Source organism: Urocitellus parryii, chromosome 2 (genome assembly GCF_045843805.1).
Source record: "Urocitellus parryii isolate mUroPar1 chromosome 2, mUroPar1.hap1, whole genome shotgun sequence".
Taxonomy (NCBI): domain Eukaryota; kingdom Metazoa; phylum Chordata; class Mammalia; order Rodentia; family Sciuridae; genus Urocitellus; species Urocitellus parryii.
In genome coordinates this window covers 2,506,729-2,530,265 of record NC_135532.1, presented here as the reverse complement: position 1 = coordinate 2,530,265, position 23,537 = coordinate 2,506,729, and the positions used below count along the sequence as shown (strand labels likewise).

Below are 23,537 nucleotides of genomic sequence, written 5' to 3'. Positions count from 1 at the left end.
GAACCCCCGACAACGACCCGCGGGCAGCCCTATCTAGCGGCCCTACCCTCTCGGGAGCTCTGCTTTCTTGTACTCCAATAAACCCCGTCACTTTGCGGCTTCACACCCCGTGTCCGGGGATCCCACTCCTCCGACTCGCTAGACAACCCGCCCTGGCGCTCCGTGACACCCTTCCAGGGGGGCTGGCTTGAGCGCAGGGAGCCGTGGAGGGCCACCTGCTGAGACGCGGACGAGGCGGGCAGCGGGGTCGGGGTGGGGCAGCAGTTTGCTTCACTTCAGGCCCCATAAGAAAGGAAAGGCACGGGCACGCCCTCCACCCGCTTTCTGATCAGCCCAGTGACAACCTGACGGGTGTCTGGGCAGCCAGCTCGCCCACCGGGCGGTCGTCTCACTCAACCACCTTCTGTAACTTCCTTGGCCCAAAGCGACCAATTAAAATTAAAACAGGCCCCAAATCTTTAAGACTCATCCCGATTCGCTGAGCCTCCCTAGCTGGGCCAGGCGGGTTGGGCATTGGGCTTGTCAATCGTCCGAAGCCCGGCGTGATTGGTGAAAGTGGTCCAGGGGAGGAGCGACATCTGGACCTTGGCGAGTTGGTGGGATTCCGTTTCGGCGGCGGCTCTGGGGCTGCTGGGAACCGGAAGGAGCGTCGCCAATGGCTGGGGATCAGACCGCGGTGCGGTGGCGGATGGGATACCGGAAAGAGCGCCACGGGAGCTGCTCAGAACCCGGAAGGAGCCCCGGGGCCGCAGCGCGGGGCTTGCCGGGAGCCTGAGGAAAGGATGGCTGCGGTTCCGGCCTTGGCGCGGAGGCCGCCGGGTATCCGGAAGGCCGAGATTGGGCTATGGGTCCTCACTGTGCGGTAGTGCCGCTCTGCGGGCGAGGTAATGCCCGGGGATGACCACTCGCACGGGCCCCGGGGTTGCGGTCGCTGGTGTGGCCGCGGTGGCACTTCTGTCTGCCGCGGTGTCGCTGTACGGGCCTCTGGACGCAGGTACCCGACCGCGGGCTGCTTCTGCGGGCGGGCGGCGCGGGGCCTCCTGGCCGACCGTCTGTCCGCCGGCCCCGGCCGGGATTCACTCGTCAGCCCCCGCGGGGCGGCGCACTCCGGCGCCTTTGGAGCCGCTGCGGGGCCCTGCACCTCCCCAGGGCCGGCGGGTAGGAGGGCTTAGGTCGCAGGTCGCGTGGGTGTCCTCTGCGCCGGGAGCCGTCTCGCTCGCTGGCCCCTGCTGTGGGAGTTGGCGCGGTCAGCGCCGCGGGATCTGGCGCTGGGTTGTCTGCTAACTAGTTCTTTTTTTTTTTTTTTTCCACTTTTTAAAAATTGTCGGTAGACCTTTTTGCTTATATGCGGTGCTGAGACTCACCCTTGCTAGGCAAGCTCTCACCGCCCAGCCCCAGCCCCCTGACTAGTTGTTTTTTGCTTAGTTGTGGGTGGACACGACACCTTTATTTCGTTTATTTTTATGTGGTGCTGAGGATCGAACCCAGGGCCTCGCTCCACAACCCCAGCCCTCAGCTGAGTAGTTCTGAGTGCACTGAGGGGGCCCCTTAGTTTACACCACCAGGGTGGCTTCTGGGGCCGCTTTAGAGACTTTTTTTTCCCCCTCTCTGTTGGTAGTTGTTTGCCTTGAATTTAGATACTTTGTGATTAGTTTGCAGGGTTTTTCTATACACTTATTTTAAGTTTCATTATTAAATTTTCGTGAACTTTTTGAAAAAATGATTCTTGGCTTTAAAACTTCAACGCCATCCAGATGTTAGGATGTGTCTTGACTCAGTTAAGGAATGCTGACACATGCTTCTAATTCGCGTTCACTTAAAGCGCTTTTGGTACAGAGAAGACACCCTTCTTTAAAACCAACGAAACCCAAACAGATTTGACCAGGTTTTCCAGCCTGGTTTGTTAGGAAGCCAAATTGACTTATACAAGTATCATTGCATTTTAAATATGCTCTTGGCAAGGCCTTTTATCCTTCATTACTTTGTTGTTTATATTTAAATACTTACATGGATAAATCCAAGTGGTGTGTGACAGTAAGCCAACTGAAATTTGATGCACTCTGAGTGTTGGGACACTTAACTGACTTTCCTTTGATCTTTTTTTTCCCCTTTTGTTCAGGGATTAAACCTAAACCTAAGGCTGCTCAACTATTGAGCCACATCCCCAGCCCTTTTTATTTTTCTTCAAAAAGGTATTTAGAGTGCATTTGATAGACATTTGACTTTTGGGTGGTGAAGTGAATAATTTTGCTAAAGAAAAATTTGGTTTGCCTTCAGCTTTTTTTTTTTTTTTTTTTGTACCTAGGGGTGCTTAACCACTGAGCCACATCCTTGGCCCTTTTTTATATTTTATTTAGAGACAAGGTCTCACTGAGTTAGTTGCTAAGTGCCTCGCTAAGTAGCTGAGGCTGGTGTTGAACTCTCAATCCTCCTGCCTCAGCCTCCCAAGGTCTTGGGATTATAGGCATGCACCACTATGCCTGGTTATATGACAGCATTTTTGAGAGATGAATTTTGCATTGGTGGGTTGGTTGTGTGGCTTGGCTTGTACCAAAAACCAAGCAAACAACTTGTTGGGTTTCTTGGTATCTTAATGAAGCTTATCTTGAAGTGGAGGGAGAAGGATGAGCACTCATCATTATTTGATTAACAACAAAAATTACTATTTGCCTTTAAATTTGTAGAGTTTAAGCATGTGGGCACTCAGCCTAGCACATCTCCCCTTTCTCAGCCACAAGAATCAGAATGGTGGAGCCGGGTGTGATGGCAATGGCCTATAATTCTAGTGACTCGGGAGGCTGAAGCAGGAGGATCATGAGTTCAAAGCCAGCATCAGCAACTCAGGGGGACCCTGTCTCTAAATAAAATACAAAAAGGGGCTAGGGATGTGGCTCAGTGGTTGGGTGCCCCTGAGTTCAACACCCAATATAAAAAAAAAAAAAAAAATCAGAATCGTGTTGGGCTAGCACACTTGTGCTGAGGTATGGGACAGTGTGCAAGTGTGGACACTTGAAAACAACAAACTGCACACACAAAAAAGTTTTACACTTGTTGAATGAAGTTTTACTTGGCATGTTTTGATGTTTTTAGTCCCAGAGGTTTTACTGAAGTGCTTCTGCAAGCACTGCTGAGGGAGGCCCCATCGACAGCAAGGCTCCTTCCACAGCGCCTGTGGGCTGAGAGCTTCATTGTTAGGTGCTGGGAAGAACACTGCAGGGCAGTTGGTATATTGACTCATGTATTTCTGCCTTTTTAGAGTACTTGAGGTTGAACCTAGGGGTGCTCTACCACCCTTAGCCCTTTTTAAAAAATTTTTGAGAAAGGGTCTCACGAAGTTGCCCAGGCTGGGAGGATTACAGACAGGGTGTGTGCCACTGTGCCTGGCAACATTTCTATCTTTTAAAATGTCCTTCTTTAGACAGATTAGGGGAAGTAAATTGATAGAGATTATGCCTTTGAGGTCTGGTATACACGGAGTATATTTCTTTTTATTTAGTGATGAACAGTAAAAATGATTATCATTTCCCCAAATTGTCTTTCCTTGCTAAATGTTAAAGTTCCTAAATGTTATGAACACTAGACGTGGTATCCACTCAGTTATAGTAGTTATTATGATGAGTGACTGATATAAAGTAATAGCTCAGTAACCATTGGAAGGAGTTATTGACATGCTAGTTTGGAAACAGAACTTGAAACCAGCATGTCTGGCATCCATACAACATGAGGAAATCCACTTGGCCATGGGGATATTTTCCATGTGGCTGAGTGCTTTGTATAAAGCCATGTTTACAAAGACCTGAAATGTTGTAGGGAGCATAGAACAGTCCTTGAGTGACTGAATTCTATTTTTACAGTTCCTAGACTTGAAAAAGCGTCTGTATTTCTTGTTCAGTGGACATTCTTGTATGGGTCAGTCATGATGTTACAGTTCCCGGTGTGGTAAGGTGTGGAACAGGCTCCTGTTAGGCATGTTCATTACTGCATAGATTGTTCATCAACATTCATACATTGTGCTTAGATCTCATCTAGCACCTCCCAATCTTTGCATGCAGCTCATCAAAGGGAGCACCAGGAGAGAGCTTTTTTGCTGCTTAGTCTTTGCATGGTGAAAAAACAGTGCAAACTTGGGTGACTGAGGACACACAGGAATGAATTCGGTGGAGAGAAAGATTTGGCTCAGTGCTTCTGTGGCCTGGCCCACATCTGGGTTTGAGCCGGGATTGCAGCCATGTCACCAGGAGCAGAAGGTAGCTCATGATGACAGGCTCTGGGAGCAGCCCTGAGATGAGCCTAGCAGGACTTTTCCCTGGCAGGAGGTTCCCTGGATCTGAGTTTGTCTTCATTCTGCTTTGGTTTAGATGTTGATGAAAAGGAGGTGGGTTGATATTAACTAACGCCTTTTCACCTTGGGGTCTGAACATCTGACACATCAGCTGAGGCACTTGCATCTGCTTGTTAAAGAAAATACTTGAATGTTTGTTGAGTGAAAAGTAAAACAAAGCTGTTTATCTGTGAGGAACTGGGTCAGCTTTTAGCCTTCAGTGGAACTTGTGAAACGTTGGTTTTTGTCAGCTGTGGGAATAATTGGAAGGATGAAAACAATAAGTGCCTTGTTTGAGAAACTGTTGTTCATATTTGCAAAGATCCTTTAGGTCTAGAAAGATGTGTGCCTTATTATCTATTCATGCACTGTGTGCCACAGAGTTGATCAACCTCTCAAGGCTGAGCTGTCTTGAATATCAAAGCAAAATGTACAACTGCAAGAAGCTTGCAAGAAAGCCAATTGAAATGTAACTGTTAGGAGACAATTCAAAGTGATGAAATTATTCTAATATGCCACTTTGAACCCAGTTTAAGATATGTGCTATATTTAGAATTCCATTTCTAGGTTATTTAATTAGTATCCAAATGAGTGTCAAAATACAATTAAGGAAAACAGGAGGACTCTTTCAAACTTTTGAGTGTATCAGTTTTTAAGTTGATAAAACTTTCTAGAAGATTAAGTAGAATGTCTGATACAATTCAAATATAAACTTGGCATATACAGCTTGTTGTGATTTTTTTAAAAAATAGTTATTTATTCTTTAGTTTTAGTTGGACACAATACCTTCACTTTATTATTTATATGTGGTGCTAAGGATCGAACCCAGGGCCTTGCACATGTGAGGCAAGCTCTGTACCACTGAGCCACAACCCCAGTCCTGTTGTGATTTTTTTTTTTTAATTTTTTTAGTTGTAGGTGGACACAATACCTTTATTTACTTATATGTAGTGCTGAGGATTGAACCCAGGGCCTCATGCCTGGTAGGCAAGCATTCTGCTGCTGAGCCACAATCCCCGCCCAATTTTTTTTTTTTAAACATTATTTGCCTACAAAAAATAGTGAAACCTTTAGGTAGAAATCTATAACATACATATTGTCAGCTTTGGAAAGTGTTTTGGCTAATGGGATATTTTAAGTCTCTGTCATTTATGTGTATGAACACGTATTCATCTCCCTTTCTGAATGATGTAATTCTCTTGTTTTTCAGTTTTACAAAGAACCTTTTCACTGCATAAAGCACACTCAATAAAGGACATGGACAATACCTTTCAGCTGGTGAGAAACATTATCCCTGCTCTCACTGCCAAGAAGCACAAAGGGCAAGACGGAAGGATAGGCGTAGTGGGAGGCTGCCAAGAGTAAGTGGTGGCTGTGTTCAAAAAGCCCCTCCCTCCCTACCTGTCTGCTCACCTGTCAGCCATCATTGGTCTAGTGTGAGCTTCATAATCATTTCCAAATGCCGTCTGATAAGACAAGCAGTGTTTTTCAGGATCAGCTTCCTGGTTAAAAGGGGGAGTCTGAGAAAGCCTGGTGGAACTGCTCACTGTCAGTGTTGGGGCTTTGCTGGTGGTGGGACTTTGCAGCTGCCCTTTCCTGTGTGGTTTTCTGTGTTTACCAGTCTTAACCAGTCAGAAACCTGTTTTTCTTTCATAACCAGGGTGAAGGCACTCTGCCAGCTCTTGGCCTACTTTGCAATTTAAAGGTATTCCTGGAGTCATTTATGATGTTTAATCCTACCTTTTTCCCAGGCCATTCTTTTTTTTTTTTTTTTAAGTGAGAGTGAGAGAGAAAGAGAGAGAGAGACACGGAGGGAATTTTTTAATATTTATTTTCCATTTCTCGGCGGACACAACATCGTTGTTTGTGTGTGGTGCTGAGGATCGAACCTGGGCAGCACGCATGCCAGGCGAGCGCGCTACGCTGGAGCCACATCCCCAGCCCCCAGGCCATTCTTATCTTCTGCTTTTATATACCTTTGCAACTGTGATTTACAAACTTTACAAACTTTCCTGTGTATAAGTGAAAGCAGTCCTATCCTGGCTGCTGTGTTTCAGCTTGCTTTCTGTTCCCACTTTTATGATATCTCTTGGTCAACCTGCATTTTCAACCATTTTTCATATATTTAGGTGTATTTTATTATAAATGTATAGCCAGATTTTGTTTCTTAACCCAAAACTACAGTGAATAAGTTTAGTTGGAGGCCACCCTTTCCACCCAGGAAGCAGCATGGGAAAAATGTTGGAGATGTGGCCCCTCTTACCACATGGCTTCATCTACGTGACTCCCAGGCCCATGTGGCCCTCTTTGACCTTATGTCACTGTTGGATGCAGAAATCCCACCTGAACACTTACCATAAATTTAACTGTATGTGAGATGAACCACGTTCATTCTTCTGCCTTCCCTCAGATTAGTCATTGGGTAGGGATACTTTGACCCCTGGCATCTCCCTGCAGAGTGATTTCTTGCGCGGTTGCAGATCCTCTGGTGTCATGTGCTATGGTGGGCAGTAGCTGCAGGCTGCAGCTCCTTAGGAGGTGGTTGAAATCTAGATGTTAGCTAGATTTCTGTTAGCTTCCATTTTGCACCTTGGAATTCTGACTAGTCCTGTTCTCTTTGATTTCTAAGTGGTGTTTTCTTGCTTGGATGTTTGTACAGTTCTCCAGGCTGACTGGCTGTGTGGTTTTACTTGTTGTCATCAGTCTGAGCAGTGCCTGAGCCATGAGCCCCCTCTGGTGAAGCATCTTGCCTGGGTTTCTGGTGCTGCACTCTCCTCTCTCTTATGCCCCTCCTGTGCATGTTGGGTCCCTGGATCTGCCTTCCATGCTAGGCACCTCCTTCACAGTTTTCCTCTATGGCTCTGCCTTTTCCGTGTGCTCCCACTCAACCTCGTCTTACTCCTGGTTCTCCTGGACCCAGTCCTGCTGCTGATGTTCAGGTTAGCCCTTTCTCCTCCCACTTCCTAGGGTAGTGCATTTCCTTCTGCTGGCTCCTGACTTTATCAGTTCAGGATGTCTTTCACAGCAGGAGACTCCAGGATGAGCCCCTCCCATACACACACACCCTTTGGAAGATAGCAGTTTCTGCAGTGTGAGTCAGCTGGCCGGCAGTCTGTCCAGGAAGGGTGTGAAAACTCTGGCACAGAAAGGCAGTTCTGCCCTTGGAATGCTGGGTTCAGGAGATAGCCCTCTCCTGATCTCAGGACTAGAGGCCACCTGTGTAGCCCCACTAAGCCTCATAGGGACAGCCTTTGGGTCCTTCCTCCCTGGAGACAAGAGTCATGTGGCACTCTAGGGTAGAGTTACTTGATGTGAAAATGTCTATTCGACTAACCTTGGAAAGAAGAAACACCTCTGTTCTGATTATAAAAGTCTGCATGTAGAAATCTGAATGCTAGAACAGTGTGTAAAGCGAGCATCCTGTGGTGTCCCATGTGATAGCAAACACCACATATGCGCTGTTAGCCTTCCCAGGCTGCTAAGATGTACACTGTTTTACTAAGGGGGACGTGGTGTAGGTGCTCTGTTTCATCTGGCCTTCTCACCTTGCATTCTTTTCTGGAATCTCTCTCTGCCGATTCACATATGCTACTTATTGACAAGTGGGTATGTGGTGCTCCCTGCCAGGGTGGGCCAGGACTTGTTTAATTGGTCCCCTGTTGGTGAGTGGCTAGCTACTTCTGCGTATCTTTGGTTAACGTGTGGCTGTGGACATCCTTGCATACCCATAGGTTATTTCTGAAGGATCCAGTCTCAAGAACTTTCACTGGGTCAGAGTGCATTTCAAGCACTAGTAAACCTTGCTCCACGCTCCTCCCCAGCCCAGACTGCACTCTGTTGCACTGGTAGCCAGCCGCCCTGCTCCTGTGGGTGTGGGCGAGGGAGTGGGCTTGCTGGCTCTTTTGGCTAAGGCTCCACTCTGTGTGGAGTGAGTGTGTGTGTTGCCTATTTTCTCCTGTCTTTTGCACTTGTGACACTGATTTAGAGAAGGCCATGTTTGGAGAGTGTGTGCAGCGTTTGTCCCCAGTTTGCTTCACTGCTTGAAACGGACATGCCAGTTTCAATAGCTCATCTGATGCCCTAGGCAAGGGTCTTCTTTCTGTGCTTGAGGTAACACTCACACTCACACTGAGCATTTGCTGGGTGTCTTGCTGTAAGAACACAGAGATAGTAAGATGAGAGCACTGGGCAGGCACAGTGCTCATGTGGCCCCCATCTGGCCTCTGGGGTCCTCTTGTTCTGGGGCCTGGTTTCCTCCTGACTGCCCTAAGCTGGTGGACATCTCTGCCTTCTGTCCTGCAGAAGCCTGCAGCCAGCTCTACCTCATCATGCTTGGCACAGAGACCATGAGAGGTGGCGTCAGTGATTAAGTCACCTGAACTAGCGTGTGTGCTCCACATGTGGTGCAGAGGTGTTGCACGCAAGAATAAGGCTTTCCTGACTCTGACCCGTGTGACCATTCACTGAGCATTTGCTAGGTGCTGGGTATGTGCTGTGTGCCCCATGTCTGAGTCATTAATTGATAATTTATATATTTTTGTATTTATTATCTGTATTTTTATTGATAATTTGTTATTTACTGTTAAATGTGTGTTCTCACTTGCAGAAGTTTTCTTTTCTTTTCTTTTGACTGTTAATATCTTCATTTTAGGTATACAGGAGCCCCATATTTTGCAGCAATCTCAGCTCTCAAAGTGGTAAGTTTACCTAAAACTACTTTATTGGGTTATTTAAATATGATTAAAGAAAATGGTTAGGATAGAATTCTCAGTAACATTTTAGAGTAGTTATAGGTAATAGAAACACCTTTAAATATATCCTGACTTCCTGTATAATAACAAAATAACTCAATTAAAATACATTTTAAAAAAATAAAGTTTTAGTCTCATTTTACTTCACCAGAATGATACTGGGATGCCTTTTTTTTCCCCTTTTTAAATAAGTAAGAAATTGATGACTTTGCTTTTTATGTTATTTTATTAGAACTTGGAATTGAACCTAGGCTTTACCTTTTTATTTTTTATTCTGAAATGGAGGTCTCACTAAGTTGCCTAGACTGGCCTAAAACTTGCAGCCCTCCTGTCAGTCTCCTATGTCACTGGGGTCACAAGTTTGTGCCACTGTGCCCAGCCAAAGTCGATGCCTTTGAAACTGATCAAGTTGCATGGCCCAGGTAGTGTGGAGTGGCTGAGCTGATATGGCTCTGCCCTGCCTGCAGGTGGCAGTAGTCATCTGGCTTTGTCTCCAGGCCTTGTCTTCTGCCGCCTGCCTTTTTCTGAGGCCATCTGGTTGTGGTCTAACTACAGAGTTGTATTGGTCTTTATGTGAAGTAAGTTCTAAGTGACTGGGGTGGTTGTACATGTCATGGGCTGAGCAGCTTGTGCCTGAAGCTGCTTATGGGGCCTGTGGAGGGCGACCTGCTCAAGTTGTCCTCTTGTCTTGTTTCTCAGGGCGCAGATTTGGCTCATGTTTTCTGTGCCAAGGAGGCGGCGCCTGTGATTAAGTCCTACAGCCCGGAGCTGATTGTCCACCCAGTCCTGTGAGTCTGGACAGGTGGATTCTCTTTCTTGCAGCAGCTGTCCTCAGCCCCTGAGCATTTCTAAGCCAACACTGAGTTCTGTTAAGTTCCTAGAATTGGTTGATAGGTGCTATCAGGTATAAGAAAACCTTAGTGAATCTGCCTGTAGTTCTGTGGTAGGTCAAGACAGACAATGAGACCACGAAGGGAGAAACATGGGAAAATGGTGACTGTCAGTGCCAGTATATTTTATGCAGGTGTTCTGGCCTGTCAGGAGTGGTTGGAGGTTCCAAGGTCCAGGGGAACTCTTGTATGGACAGGGTTGCCTATGGCAGAAAGCAAGGGGACCATTGGAGAGTAACAAGACCCTTGTCTCATTCAGCAAGCTTCCAGGTGGCAGTAGACGTCTGGCTTTACTTCCAGGCATTGTCTTCTGCCTGTCCTGTGGTCTAGCTGCATTTATCTTTATGTGGAGTGAGTGCTGAGTGACTGGAATGGTTGGACTTCTTGGGCTGGGTTCAGTGGGTTAGTAGTGAATTGAGTGACTATTTGCTCCCAGGGCTCCCTGAACTTCCCTTGACAATGTCCATGTTCTCTGTACTCTCCAGGACCATGCCACTGAGCACTGAAATGTAGCTGGTGGACCTCAGGAACAGAATTTTTACTTCTGTTCCATTTCAGTTACATTAGTGTTTGTTGGTCCCTGCTGCATTGGGCAGCACTTCCCTGAAGTCAGACAAGTGAGATCATAATGTGTCAGGTGGTGAGAGGACCATGGAGCCAACTGGTGATCCCCAACAGGGGACCAACAGGTGAGGGATAGGGAGGCAGCACAGAGTGACATTCTAGTGAAATCCGGATTCCTGGGGAAGCCTTTCCACAGTCTAGGAATGGCCTACATCTATGACAGGGAGTGCTCATGTGGGTGACCGGAAATTCAGGGTCAAACCCTGCAATTGTGGGGTCATCATAAGGGGCAAGCAGAGGCTTGTCAGCTGCTTTTAGGTATGGGCTCTTGTGGCCGGTATGGTAAGGATCCTACCAGTACATAGGCAGTGCAGTCAGTATGCACAGGGACCCTATGCAGGTTTATCAGGAAAATAGGGCCCCCACCCCCTGGGATTAGCTGGCAGATGTGATGGAAAAGGCCGGCAGCCCAGTGCCCTCAGAGCATATGTCTGAGTGAGTTTTCATTGACTATAGTGGGGGAAATGGTAGCGGTTATGTGGGGATGAAGTTGTTGTCCGTTGCCCTTAGACATCTAAGTGGACATGGACGTGGGTGATAGGTGTCAGGTTGGAGTATGTGGCAAGGGAAGGCTTTGGTTTGCCAGTCATTCACATGTGGACAGAGATTGAAGCCTGAGGCTCTAGCTGGGAACAGAGAACGTGGATGAAGGAAAGAACAGGGTGGGGTAGGATGTCCAAAGTCAAGTTGAGAACTATTTGGGGGTATTTCTAGAAGGGCCTGTGCCTCTCAGGGTCATTTTAAGAGAAAGACTAGGAATGATGGCTGCATCTCACCATGGGGTTGTTGGTGACCTTGATAGGTAGCTTGTAGGGAGCAGAGGGGACAAGGACCTTAACAGGGTGGGCTTTCAGAATCTCTGAGCTGGGATACTGTGCAAGAAGGTGAATTGAGATGATGACAAACCCTGTCTGTCCTGAGTGGGCGTCAGCAGGGCAGGACCAGGAGGTGGGGTACATCTCACGTAGGGCCGGACAGTATGAGGTACATGGTGTGCCTCCATGTGTGTGAGATGGAAACTGGTGGAGGGCAGGGGTAATCTCAAAACTAGTGTCATGATGACTTACCCTAACTTATTTTAAATGTTGAAAGCTATGCACGTGAATTGGGGCACTAAAAATCAACCAGTCCGTGAAGATGAAGGAGATGTGATGCCTAAATGCAGTGCAGTATCTGGATTGCCCTTGGAACAGGAAAGGATATCAGGCCGGGGCAGTTGGTGAATCTGACAGAGTCCTCTGGCAACATGCCTCTGCTGACTTGTTAGTTGTGATGAGATAATGTGGGTGTATGCAATGTTAACTCAGGGGATGCTGGGAGAAGGAGACATGGTAACTTTCTGTATTGTTTTTTCAAAATAAAATTTTTTAAAACACAACTAAATGTAGATATTAAGTAAAGCATTCTGACCTTTTCCTTACTAGTGACAGTCCCAATGCTGTTCTTGAGGTGGAAAAGTGGCTGCCCCGGTTGCATGCCCTTGTCGTGGGGCCTGGCCTAGGTAGAGATGGCCCCATCCTCGACAGTGTCAAGGTAAGTTGTAGTATGGCCACTCTCAGACTGTGACCTTGGAGTGCAAGCCTTGCCCTCATGTTCTTCAGGCATAAATAGTGCATTGTACAGCCTTCCTCAGCCTCCTCTTGGAGTAGTGAAGATGGGTAGATGTGTGAGGGGTTGGGGGGCAGTGAGGCCAGTGATTCCCAGGCTGCACGGGTCTCCTCTTTACTCTGGGGGTTAGCAGTGACGCTGAGCAGCAGGAGCGGCTTTGTCAGTGTGGGGCTGCTCAGAGGTTTCCTGTCTCATGCAGTGTGGGGCTGTGCAGAGTTGAGTGGACAGAAGCTTGGTGTCAGACTCAAGTGCCCTCCTCTGGCTGCCCCTCTTGCTGGGGTCCCTGGTGGTCACCCCACCAGGCTGTGAGAGCCATTACAATATGCTGAGTGCCGTGCCCAGACAGGCACAGTGCCAGATAGGCAGGCACACTTGAGGACACTGTTGTGAACCACCCTAGCTGGGGTAGGGCATCCTGAGGGCTGTTTGGAATCATCACTTTGCTTTCCTAGGAGTTGGGCATTTAGGGAATGATCAGGAAGGGTGCTGCTGACTGCAGCTTTGTTAGTCTCATTTTTTAGCCACATGCTTCTCCTTCCTTTATTGGGGTCTTCCTCAGGTCAGAGAACCCTGGACTTTGGGTCCTGGGCCTATTGCTATGTGGCTTTGCTTCTCCTGTGCCTGCCCTGTTTCTCAGCCCAGTCACCTGTTTTCAAGACTCAGGTTCTCAGGCAATAGGGCCTCCAGTTTGTACCATGTGTACACACGCGTGCACGTGCACACACATTACTTCAAGTTCATTTTATGCCTGTCTTCATTTAAAAAGATGAACTTGGGCTGGGGACATAGTTCAGTTGGTAGAGTGCTTGCCTCACATGCACAAGGCCCTGGGTTCAATCCCCAGCACCATGAAAAAAAAAAAATGAGCATTTTTTTATTCTAAGAAATTGAAACGTACATAAATACCTGGGATTGGGGAAGAGGAAGACAGGCTGAGCCGGCATGCCAGCTTTGTGTTCTGAATCTTCGTTGCCCAGTGTTCCTCTGGGAGCACTCCCGCCTCCTGGGCAGACATGTTTCTGGAACTTCCCTCCAAGAGACTGTCCTAGCTGCCCGGCACCTGCCCACACTGCAGCCTGGGAGAAGCAGCCGTGTATTCAGGACTATTGGGTTTGGGTCTTGACCCCTCCCTGTGGGTGCCACTGTGCCTTTGTGTGCAGTGGTGCTGTCCCTGCCAAGGGTGGGGAAGGAGCCTCACATCCATGACTGGCTGCTTGGTGTTCATTGGAATCAGCAGCACATTGGATGGGTCTGTGTCCCTGTTATTGCCATCACCTCAGTACTCCGCTGAATGCCTCGTTTGCTGAGAGGGCTTGAAGAGGTGACTCATCTCCCTGTCCCAGGGTTGAGCACTGTGGCTGCAGGGGGAGGACACACTGGGGAGGGATGCTGTCACCGAGGGGCTGATCTCTGCTTGGCTTTTGCCTTTCAAGTGAGACAGACCAAAGGTTCACAAGGCAGGCAGGCATGAGGAGCTATTGGGTTGGGTGGGCTTTCCTGGCAGGGCCCCGTAAAAAAAAGTCGTAAAAAGGCAGGCGAGCATTTGCTTTACCAGACGAGACAAGAGCAGGGCTTAGAGATGTCTTCCATGACCAGTCTTCCAGTTCCAGCCTGTAGGTTGAGAGTTGGGGTTTGAAATGTTCCTCAAACTCATGAATTATCAGAATTGTCACTGAGGGGAAACTAGCTCTGGCAGGTGACAGGGACTGGGAGAACTAGAATTGAATGATTTTGTTTTTAAAACTTTAAAACTGATAGTAGAGGGTTGGTATAGCTCACTATTTTTCTTTCAAAGGGATAGTATCCCTTCAGAAGAATGTGTCCCCTGCTATGCCTGGTGCCTGGAGAATTCTTGCAGATACTTCTGTGTGTCTCTTACTACTTTGGATTTGAATTTTTTGATCCTATTTTTTATTGGACTATTATAATCATGTGTCCATTTAAAATGAACACTTCGTTGGTTTCTAGTGTAATTCATAGAGTTGTGCAGCTATCGCTACAGTCTATTTTAGAATCTTGTCATTACCCCAAAAGGAAACCCCAAGCCCATTAGCATTTGTCCCCTGGGCCCCACTCCCTCCCCAGTGCCTGGCAGCTGCTAATCTGTTGAAGTGGATGGCCCATTCTGAACATTGTGTTTGAGTGGAATCATACAAAACAGTAGCTTTATTCCCTCAGCACGATTTCTCTGGACTTGGCCTGGCATCCTGGTTGAAAATCAGTTGGCCTAAGGGTGAGGGTTTATCCTGGACTCTCATCTCTGCTGGGTCCTGTGCATGCCCTTGTGCCCCTTAAGATCATCAGCTTGTTGATTTGCAGAATTGGCAGCTGGGATTTCAGTAGAGATTATGTTGACTTTGTAAATAAAGCACATAAAGCATTACAAAAAATATATAACTAATGATTTGGGGCATTTCCAAGATTCTTGTTTCTTATCTCTGAATCCTGTTGGGAATCTGGAAACACTAGGTGAGTCTTCATGGACTAGCCTAGGAACCCAACTGCTGTTTTCACAGTTCTCTGTTCCCTGCCTTACTATGGGGCTCTTGTCAGATCTTTGGGTCTTTCCTCCTGTTTCTTTGGTTCATTAAATGTATTATCTTGTGTCTATTTGTTGGTGACCTGATATTACCTTTTATTGAAGCACTCTTGGTTTTCTTTAATTCCTCTCGAGAGGTGGCTGGTTTGTTAATCAGTCTGTTTTCTTTTGGGGCAGGGTATTTTGGAATCATCCAAGGCCAGAAACATCCCTGTCGTTATTGATGCGGTGAGTGTGGCCTCCCCTCTTCCCATATAGTGAGCGCAGGGCCTCAAGGGCCTGCCCCTTGAAAGTACATCCTTATTGTGCACAGGATGGCCTGTGGTTGGTAGCTCAGCAGCCAGCTCTCGTGCATGGGTACCAGAAGGCTGTCCTCACTCCCAACCATGTGGAGTTCAGCAGGCTCTATGAAGCTGTGGTGAGTTAGGGGCTTCCTGTGGGACAGGAGCTGAGGGGAAGGGATGGCCTGTGTGATTCTGCCAAGCCTGTCCCTATAGGCCCATCTCTGCAGGGACACACTCAAAATGCCTAGTAGTTGTGTTTCTGTGGATTCCCACATGCATGTGTTTCACACTTTAATGTGCAACACGATGCCTCTTGCAGCTGGGTGCTTCTAAGTGAGGGAATGATGGTGGGGTGGGCTTGGGTCAGCCGCCCCTGCTGCACACTCTGGCAGGTTGCTCCACTCTGTCCTGCAGTGCCTCATCTGTGAAACGTGGAATGATGGCATTTGCTTCAAAGGGTGAGGACAAAATGAAGCAGCACATGATATAACACCTGTCTTCACACAGCAGGTGTCCTGAGAACATTAACTCTCATGATTCAAATGTCTATTATTTCTGAAAACTTTCTGGTCTGACCAGGTAAAGGACAGGTTCTAGAGCAAGTGTAGTTTAAGCATCTGCTGGGAGGACTTGCTATAGGTGTATCTGTCAGCCTTGAACAGGTGCCTGGCTATTCCTTTGGACACAAGCAGCCGAGGCTCGTGGTGGATGGGACAGAGCTATCTGTATGTGGTGGCCCCTTTTGCCTGTCGGGAAGACTTGAAAGACTTGGTTTTCTGGTTGTCTTCCTATGTCATAGCTCAGAGGTCCTGTGGACAGCAGTGACCCCCATGGATCTGTACTGAGACTCAGCCAGGCCCTGGGGAATGTGACAGTGGTCCACAAAGGAGAGCATGACCTGATCTCTGATGGCCAGCAGGGTGAGTGGGGGCTTCCCTCTGCATGGCAATTCTGCGTGGGCACACAGGGTAAGCCTTGGAGAACCTGGTTCAGAGTCAGCCCCAGCGGGTGAGTCCTGGTTTTGACTCCTTGCTGTTTTGCATGGGAATGTGGTAGCCAGGAGAGGGGTCAGGCCATGGCTGCGGGGGTGGACATGTGCCTGGGCTGGCCTGCTGAAGCAGCTGGCAGGAAGGTGCTGCTGTGGTCAGCATCCCAGCCTCCCGTCTCACTCTCAGTGGGGCATCCACATTGTTGAGTTTCTTGCTGTCTTGTTAAAATGACCAGGAGATGAAGAAAATCTTGGAGCTGATGTTATTAGTGGAGTCCCAGGTGCCTTCTCCTGCGCCTAAGGGCTATGCAGCAAGAGCAGAGTGGAGACTTGCTGTGAGCGCCCAAGAGAGCCTGCGTGTCACTCTTCGCTGAGAGTAGAAGTCACCCCTCTTCACTGGCCAGTGGAGCATCATAATAGGTCCTTTTAACAAGGAACTGTTAACAAGAATGTTGCTGATTAGGAACTTGAAATCAGGGTAAAGGAGCACTGAGATACATGGGGTGGGTGTGTGCACATGTGCACACTCACATGCACACATACTTTTATAGAAAAGGTGTGTTCTCAGAAGACTGGAGACCTTTGAGACAAGGCTCTTATAACCAAAGGAACTCTTGATTATAACAGAGACTAGAGCTGGATTTTCAAAATATTTTCCAAAGAAAGAAAATTCCCGGAAGTATAGGCACCTGTAACATTACAGCAGTTAACAGAGGCGTCTGTGCAGGCTGACTTGGAGTGTGTTGCTGTGTTGGTTGGGGTGCACCTCAAGTTGGGGAGGCAGGCATGGCATGTGTCTGGGGAGCGGGCTTGGGCTCCAGAAGCTGGGCATGAAGGAATCACCTCGTGTTCAGCTGCTCTTCTCGGCGCCTTCTCAGTGGTCTGAGGTAGGTGTCTCTGCTCCCTGTGGTTCAGGGCAGCCTAGCCTAAGTGCCTTTTTCTTCCTCTGGAAACTAGAAGTCAGCTCACGTCCTTGTGAGAACCAATAGGGAAGGGCTGCGGATGGCAAGCGAGTGGCCACTGACTGCAGTGCCAGTGTCCACACTCAGCATCTCTTGTGTTCTCTATAGTGCTCACGTGCAACCACGAAGGCAGCAGCCGCAGGTGTGGCGGACAAGGAGACCTCCTGTCGGGTTCCCTAGGTGTCATGGTGCACTGGGCGCTCCTTGCTGGGCCCGAGAAGACAAATGGGTACGCCATGTCTGCGTTTGTCCTACTTTGAGATTAATTTTGTTAGCTGTTTGAATAGCATGTACATTTAATCCCTTGAAAGGTTCCAGATGAATGACCAGGGCAAAGGTCAGCCCTGTCCATGGAAACTGTTGCATGTACACCCGGGCCTAGGCCTCAGTCCCATCAGGCCGTGCAGAAGGGCCTGGGACAGCACTGGGTTTCACAGCCCCAGTAATTCTGCTGAGCGATCACAGTTAGGGGCACTGTTCTGGGAGTTCAATTGTGGACTCTTGTAAACCAAAATATTAGGGTAAAAAGCAGACAGTCTGAAAGGTGACCATGGTGGCTGCACATGCTGCGGGGAGGACAGCCAGCCTCTGGAGGCCCCGTTTGTCATCTTGGCAGGACACTGCTGGGATGGTAATGTTGCCACAGCTGTGCATGAAAACCCGGGACTACACACCCAAAATGGGTGTATCTTTGTGGACTTGGGCTTTGCTCAGCTATGCAGGGCAAAGGTACAGAGGACTGCTCTAGCTTTTTCCTTGTCCCAGGGTATGCACTGTGGAGAACCAGCACTCTGGCCTCATTCCTCCACATCCTGGGAAAACCAGGCCCACAGGCACAGCTAGCAAGCTTCTGAGGGGAGATGAGTCCCTCTCCCTTCTTACCTGCCTCCACCATGTTTCAGAGGTGCCTTCCACCAGGGAATTTGGTATGCAAGCAGTTAAGCTTCTGTTGGCTAGCAGAGCCCTCCTCAGGCCTGGCTGACTTTAGATTGCAAGTTGGACTCTTAAGGATAAAATGTGGCCTACCGCGGCCACAGCCCACCATGCCCCTTGTGCTGCAGGCTGGCCATGTGTAGGCCTCTGACGTGCCCCTTCCCTCCTCCCAGCTCTAGCCCACTGCTGCTGGCTGCCCTGGGTGCCTGCTCCCTCACAAGGCAGTGCAACCACCAGGCCTTCCAGAAGCGTGGCCGCTCTACCACCACCACCGACATGATTGCAGAGGTCGGAGCCGCTTTCAGCACGCTCTTCGAGACCTGAGCAGCACAGCCGGAAGAAAAATGGCACCACAGACTGGGGAGTGCACCTGAACTGGAGACCTCACATCTGCGTGCCAAGCCCTCAGTGCCCAAACAGCCGGTTGCCTAGGAGGGTTTTGCCTCAGTGTAAATTGGTTGAATAGAGAACTTGGGAATTTGGGTCATAGCATTTTCTGTCTGGACTGAACATGTAGTTGGGAATGTTATGACACTGAGCAGAGTCTTCCTGCAGTTTTCTGAGGCTTCTCAGCAGGTGGGCTTTTGGGCTGCTGAGAGTGGCACTCACCGTCCCCCAGCCAGGCGCTGAAGATCTTCTCTCCCCCTGGTGGCTGCTCCTTGTGGAGGACCGACGTTCCCAGATACCTATGGGAAGGCCAAGTGTGGTCTTAATCGAGGCCCACCAAGGATGCCACCCTCATTCTTGATCTCATTTTTCTTCTCAGTGCTGACTGGAAGTTGTTGGGGGTTAACTTATTAAAGTGTTTCAGAATTATCAGTGATAAATGTCCCTTGAAATCTTTTGGAGGCCCCGTGGGAAGACCAAATGAAACCTGGGTGTTGCCTGCACCTGGAGGGGCAGTGGGGAGCCCGAGAGGCCTCCAGCCTTCTCTGTTCTGCGCATATGCAGAACATGTTCTGCGTAATGTCCCCGTGGTGGATGACACCCCAGCACAGGAGCATGACCCAGGAGGCTTGTGTCCTATCGCTGATGTGTTGGACATCACTGTCCTGGGAGGAAGTAATCAGGCTAGACTTTTTGGAAATGTCAGCCTTGCTGGAGCTACTAGAGTGACAGCATGAAGGAGGCCCTAGGGAAAGACTGATGTCACTGTCACTTCTACTTTTCAGTAATATGACTGGTCCACCGAAGAAACTGTTACCTCTGAATTCCAGTAAAAAAGACATTTTACTGCACTGTTAACGTTGGGCTAACGTGTTTTGTGATGTGGTGTGTCTGACACTCTTGATGTCTGGCCTCATTTCTCAGAAGATGTGGTCCTTGTGTGTTTGAGTGTGCTGAGACCTTGATGTGCCTTCCTGCCTGGCTCCTGAGGGCTTTCTGCACTTGGTGATCACTCCCTTCAAAATGGTCTAGATGGGGCTGGGGTTGTAGCTCAGTGGTAGAGTGTTTGCTTAGCACATGTGAAACACTGGGTTCAATCCTCAGCACCACACATAAATAAAAAAATAAATAATAAAGGTATTGTGTCCATCTATCTACAACTTTAAAAAATTTTTAACAATGGTCTAGGTGGTTATACTGTTCCCACCCTAGTACTGGAACCCAGAGTTTTATACATGCTAGACAAGTGCTCTCCCAGTGAGCCCGAGCCCCAGCCCTTTTCATTTTGAGATGGGGTCCCACTAATTTGGCCCCAAACTTTCAGTCCCCCTGCTTTAGACTCCTGAGTAGCTGAGATTATAGACAGATGGTCATGCTTTCTTTAAAGCTAGTCAACTTCCAAGATTAAAAATTTGCTAGTATGTCAAACTTTAGAGCCTATCTATATCTGAACTTTCTGGAAGAATTGCCTTGGACAGCAGAAAAAGCCTGGTGGCTGTTACAGCCCCTGGCTTATTTAAAGGTGGAGTTTTCTCTAAGCTGTCCTGAGTGAGGATGCCGGCAGACATCAGAAGACCGAGGATGGCCTGTTACCTGCCTGCAGCATTCTCACCACCACCTGCCAGCGTTGCCACGGCAATCACCTGTAAGCCCAGACAGCCACCTTCCAAGGAAATAAAACTTGCCAAAGTCATAGGAATTCGTGTTTTCATTACTTAAACTTTCACTCTGAATGAGCAAGAGTCCGTCCTTGAGGGGAGATGGGGTTGTCACCTGGGTTGTTTTAATGCAGCTAGCTGCACCCTGTTCTTTGACAAACCAATATACATGCACTTTTTAGTTCAGCCAAAGATACTGGTGCTGGGAGTGCCCCCAGGACCTGGCCAGCAGTACAGGAGTGCTAAGGTAGTGCTGGAGTACTAGTCTTCCTCCAGGTGCCCCCCCCTGGAAATCCCTCTACCTCAGTTTACCAGGTAGTGACTCCTGAATGACATGCTTAGCAAAAACCTGGGTGTCCAGTGCCTTCATGGCCACAGGGCTTAAATGGAGATAGTAAGCCAGGCCTTAGCTGCATGGAGCCATGTGCTGCTGCAGGCACAGGATCAAGAGGGAAGGGCCAGGAGAGGCCTGGTCCAAGATCTGCAAGCTGGGGAAGCCAAAAGAGCCAGCCACCTCCTGTCCTACTTGTTTCAGAGGCAGCTATGGTGCTCCACCTACCTTTAGCCCTGTGGGACATTAGCTGTGACTCCTGTGGCTTCCTGTGTTCCCCCCAACTCCTTCTAAGGACCTCAGCTGTCAAACATCTGCCCAGTGGGGTCCCACTCTCAGGTTCCTCTTATGCACTCTGGTTCTGGGGCGCAGAGCCAGCTCACATCCTAGACTGCTGACGACTGCCCAGTCTGGCTGTTGGCACTGTCAAGTTCATTTTTCGGACTTGCAGACAGACACCAGTAGAGCAGCCTCCCTTCACGTCATTTCAATACTGACTGTTATGGTTTAGATGAAGGTTCCCCAAAAGCTCATGTGAGACAGTGCAATAAGGTTTAGATCCTAAAAGCCTTAATCCAGTCATTGAATCATCTCCAATAGGGATTAACTGAGTGGTCACTGAAGGCAGGTGGGCTGTGGCCTTGGAGTACATATTTTGTATCTGGAGAGTGGAGTCTCTCTCTGTGGTTCCTGATCATCATGTGAGCCGCCTCCCTCTACCACACTCTTCTACCATTATGTTCAGCCTCACCTCAAGCCCTGAGGAACAGAGCCAGCTGCCTGTGGATTGAGATCTCTGAAACCGTGAGCACCCTGTTAAACTTTTTCTTCCTAAAAATTTTCTGGTTAGATCTTTCAGTCACAGCAGCAAAAAAGCTGACTAAAACACTGAGTAGCCACTGTGGAAACTTTAATATAAAGTTTTCACCAGAAGCTGCATGCTTGTGTAGGCCGATGACTGCTCCTTCCTCAGCTTCCTGGCTTCTGGTGTTTCGTCCTGGGGTCCAACAGTTCCCATGTGGAGGTAGTGCTGCTTCTGTCCTAGAGAAGGGAAGTTTAGGTTCTGAGTAGCCACCCTCGGTGATGGTGACAGCAGCCCGCTTCAGGATAAGAAGAAGGATAAGTAGCACCAAGTGCCTGGAGAGGCCTGCTGCTAACTTCCAGAAGGCCAGTGGGGGAGGGGAGGCTGAGCAGGACTGGGCCCCGGGCCCTGCCACGGGGGCTGAGGAGTGAGTGTGTCTCAGTGGGAGACAGTGGGTCTAGCCTGTTAGCCCTATTAGGGGGACTGCACTCACCTTGATGCTGATGCCGTGCGTGGCAAGGTCCTGGCGCAGTGCATCACATGCCTCCAGCAAGGGCCGCCTCTCCAGGAGCAGCTGTCGCCGGGCATCCCCAGCAGCCTCAGGTGTGGTCAGTGCATACTGCCGGACCTTCAGCCGGAAGCGCACCAGCTCATCCACCACGCTGTGCAGAGTAGCCACACTGCTGTCTCCTGAAATGCACTGAGCGCAAGGCCACACTGCAGAGTGTGCAGTGAACAAGTCTTCCTGGTAACCTAAAGCTGGCCCTGCTGGGGACCTCAAGGGGATGAGCCAAGGGGGTCTGGCTCCACTCCACTCGGACGAGTGCCTGTTGTCCCAGCTGAACTGACACCCACTCAGGAGTTAGAGGAAGGGCCCTGGAGCCCAGCCCCACCAAGGCCTTGGGAACCATGCAGGGATAAAGCAGGGAGGTGGGATAGTGCCTCAGCGCCACCCTATCCCGTCATCTGAGGAGAGTCCAGAAGTCTGAGCCTGGGGTACTCATGAGGACAAAGCCGTCCACTGTAACCAAACGTTTAAGATGCTGTAGAAGTTGAATGGCTTACTGTGCGTTCATGTGCACATACACACTAATTCAACACAGAGGTTCCTGCACTGAGGGGTGCGCAGAGCATGCGCACAGGGTGGCAGCTGCTCAGCCTGTGACCAGCTGGGTAAACATCACCAAAAGTGGGGCTTCCCGTGAAAACCAGATTTAGAAGTCATGGCTCCCTCCACCCCCAATTTCTACCCCTGCTGTGGAGATAAAAACGAACCATGTTTTATAACTTCACAAAGTCTACAAAGCCTCATACAACCCTCAATCACTACTTTCACAATAAAAGAGGACATTGGTTGCTACAAAAATGTGAGTGTAAAGTAGTCCCAGACAGCAGCCTTGAGGTGGGGGAAGGTGAATGAGTTGTTTTGATAAGGGTCAGGCACAAGTTGGCCACGTATATTTTCACTATACAGACTCTGGAAAGCCTTGCCTAAAAATGAATGTATGTGCTGTAAAGCCCTGGTCATTTCAGGTCAGTAGAGACTTGCGTCCAGACAGACCCTGGACTCCATTAAGGCGAGCCAGTCTACCAGAAGATGGGCAGGTACCCGAAGGAGCCAGACTTGGGAGCTGCTATGGAGATACTAAGTCCTCTGTTAAAACAGTCAAAGGAATTCATAGTAGTAAAAGTCCCGAGAGAGGAGCCAGGCTCAGGGGCACAGAGGGCAACCTGGACCAGGGACCAGGCCCAAGACCCCAAGCAGCAGGGGGGGCTCCTGGGTGCAGGTCACTGAGCAAAAATGGCAGTCCCCTGTTAAATCAGTAAACAGCTCTACCCCCAAAGCCAGCAGAAGACCCTGACAGAGACTGTAAAGGCCTCAGCAGAGACGGGCTGCAGTGCAGCCAGAGAGGGCAGGGTTCAGCCCACCTTGAGGAGGATCCTGCACATGCGCAGTGCTGGCCTTTCTGTATTAACAAGAAAAGCATGTGCATGTAGAGTGTAGAAAGGACTCTGACCGGCTCTTTCCTCATCCTTCCTGATCAGTCCTGGGTGTAGGTGCTTTGGGGTATAGCAGTGTAAGGTAGGTGAGGAGGAAGAGGGGACCACATGGGGTCCAGAGGTGTCCGTGCAGTAGGCAGCCCCAGGGGTAGGATGACAGCCCCACAGGATGGAGAGCTCCTGCACTGAGGGGTGTGCAGGGCATGTGCACAGGGTGGCAGCTGCTCAGGGAGACTTCATGAGTGGATTTGTGGAGGGGCCAGGGCCTGAGATGTTGATGGTGGTCCTTGAATTGCAGTCAACATAGATGGATGTAGTGAAGTTCGATCATATAAGTGCCCCAGCATGGCACCCTACGAGGCCTGGCGCTGCCAGCTCACCCTGTGCTCCGTCTACACATCTGGAAACCCATGGCAAAGAAAAGACCTCCCTGGGAGCAGCCAACAGAGCTGCAGCCT

At 49.1% G+C, this 23,537-nt stretch overlaps 2 protein-coding genes across 7 annotated transcripts in view; one reads left to right on the top strand and one right to left on the bottom strand.

Annotated features, from left to right (window-relative positions):
- The first annotated feature begins 743 nt into the window (after positions 1-743).
- Positions 744-18,719, top strand: Naxd (NAD(P)HX dehydratase). Of its 4 annotated transcripts, none has more exons than XM_026399370.2 (10): positions 744-884; positions 5,532-5,682; positions 8,973-9,018; positions 9,772-9,860; positions 12,011-12,119; positions 14,911-14,961; positions 15,047-15,151; positions 15,817-15,937; positions 17,076-17,196; positions 18,074-18,719. In XM_026399370.2, exons 1-10 carry the CDS (start codon positions 845-847, stop codon positions 18,222-18,224), a joined length of 984 nt encoding a protein of 327 aa, XP_026255155.2. In that variant the 5' UTR covers positions 744-844; the 3' UTR covers positions 18,225-18,719. The 4 variants fall into 4 exon arrangements, with proteins under 4 accessions (XP_026255155.2, XP_077651250.1, XP_026255165.2 ...); XM_026399360.2 differs by having other exon boundaries at positions 803-994; XM_077795124.1 differs by lacking the exon at positions 17,076-17,196 and having other exon boundaries at positions 799-994; positions 18,074-18,280.
- A 2,488-nt stretch (positions 18,720-21,207) lies between these two features.
- Cars2 (cysteinyl-tRNA synthetase 2, mitochondrial) overlaps positions 21,208-23,537 on the bottom strand; it is a 36,658-nt gene continuing 34,328 nt past the window's right edge. For 2 of the 3 annotated variants that reach the window (XM_026400089.2, XM_026400100.2), the window contains 2 exons: positions 21,572-21,778; positions 21,208-21,317 (listed from right to left, as the gene is read on the bottom strand). In XM_026400089.2, the coding sequence (XP_026255874.2) occupies positions 21,246-21,317; positions 21,572-21,778 (279 nt within the window). In that variant the 3' untranslated portion in view covers positions 21,208-21,245. Of the gene's footprint in view, positions 21,318-21,571; positions 21,779-23,537 lie in introns of those variants that run through there. The other variant, XM_026400109.2, reaches the window with a different exon arrangement.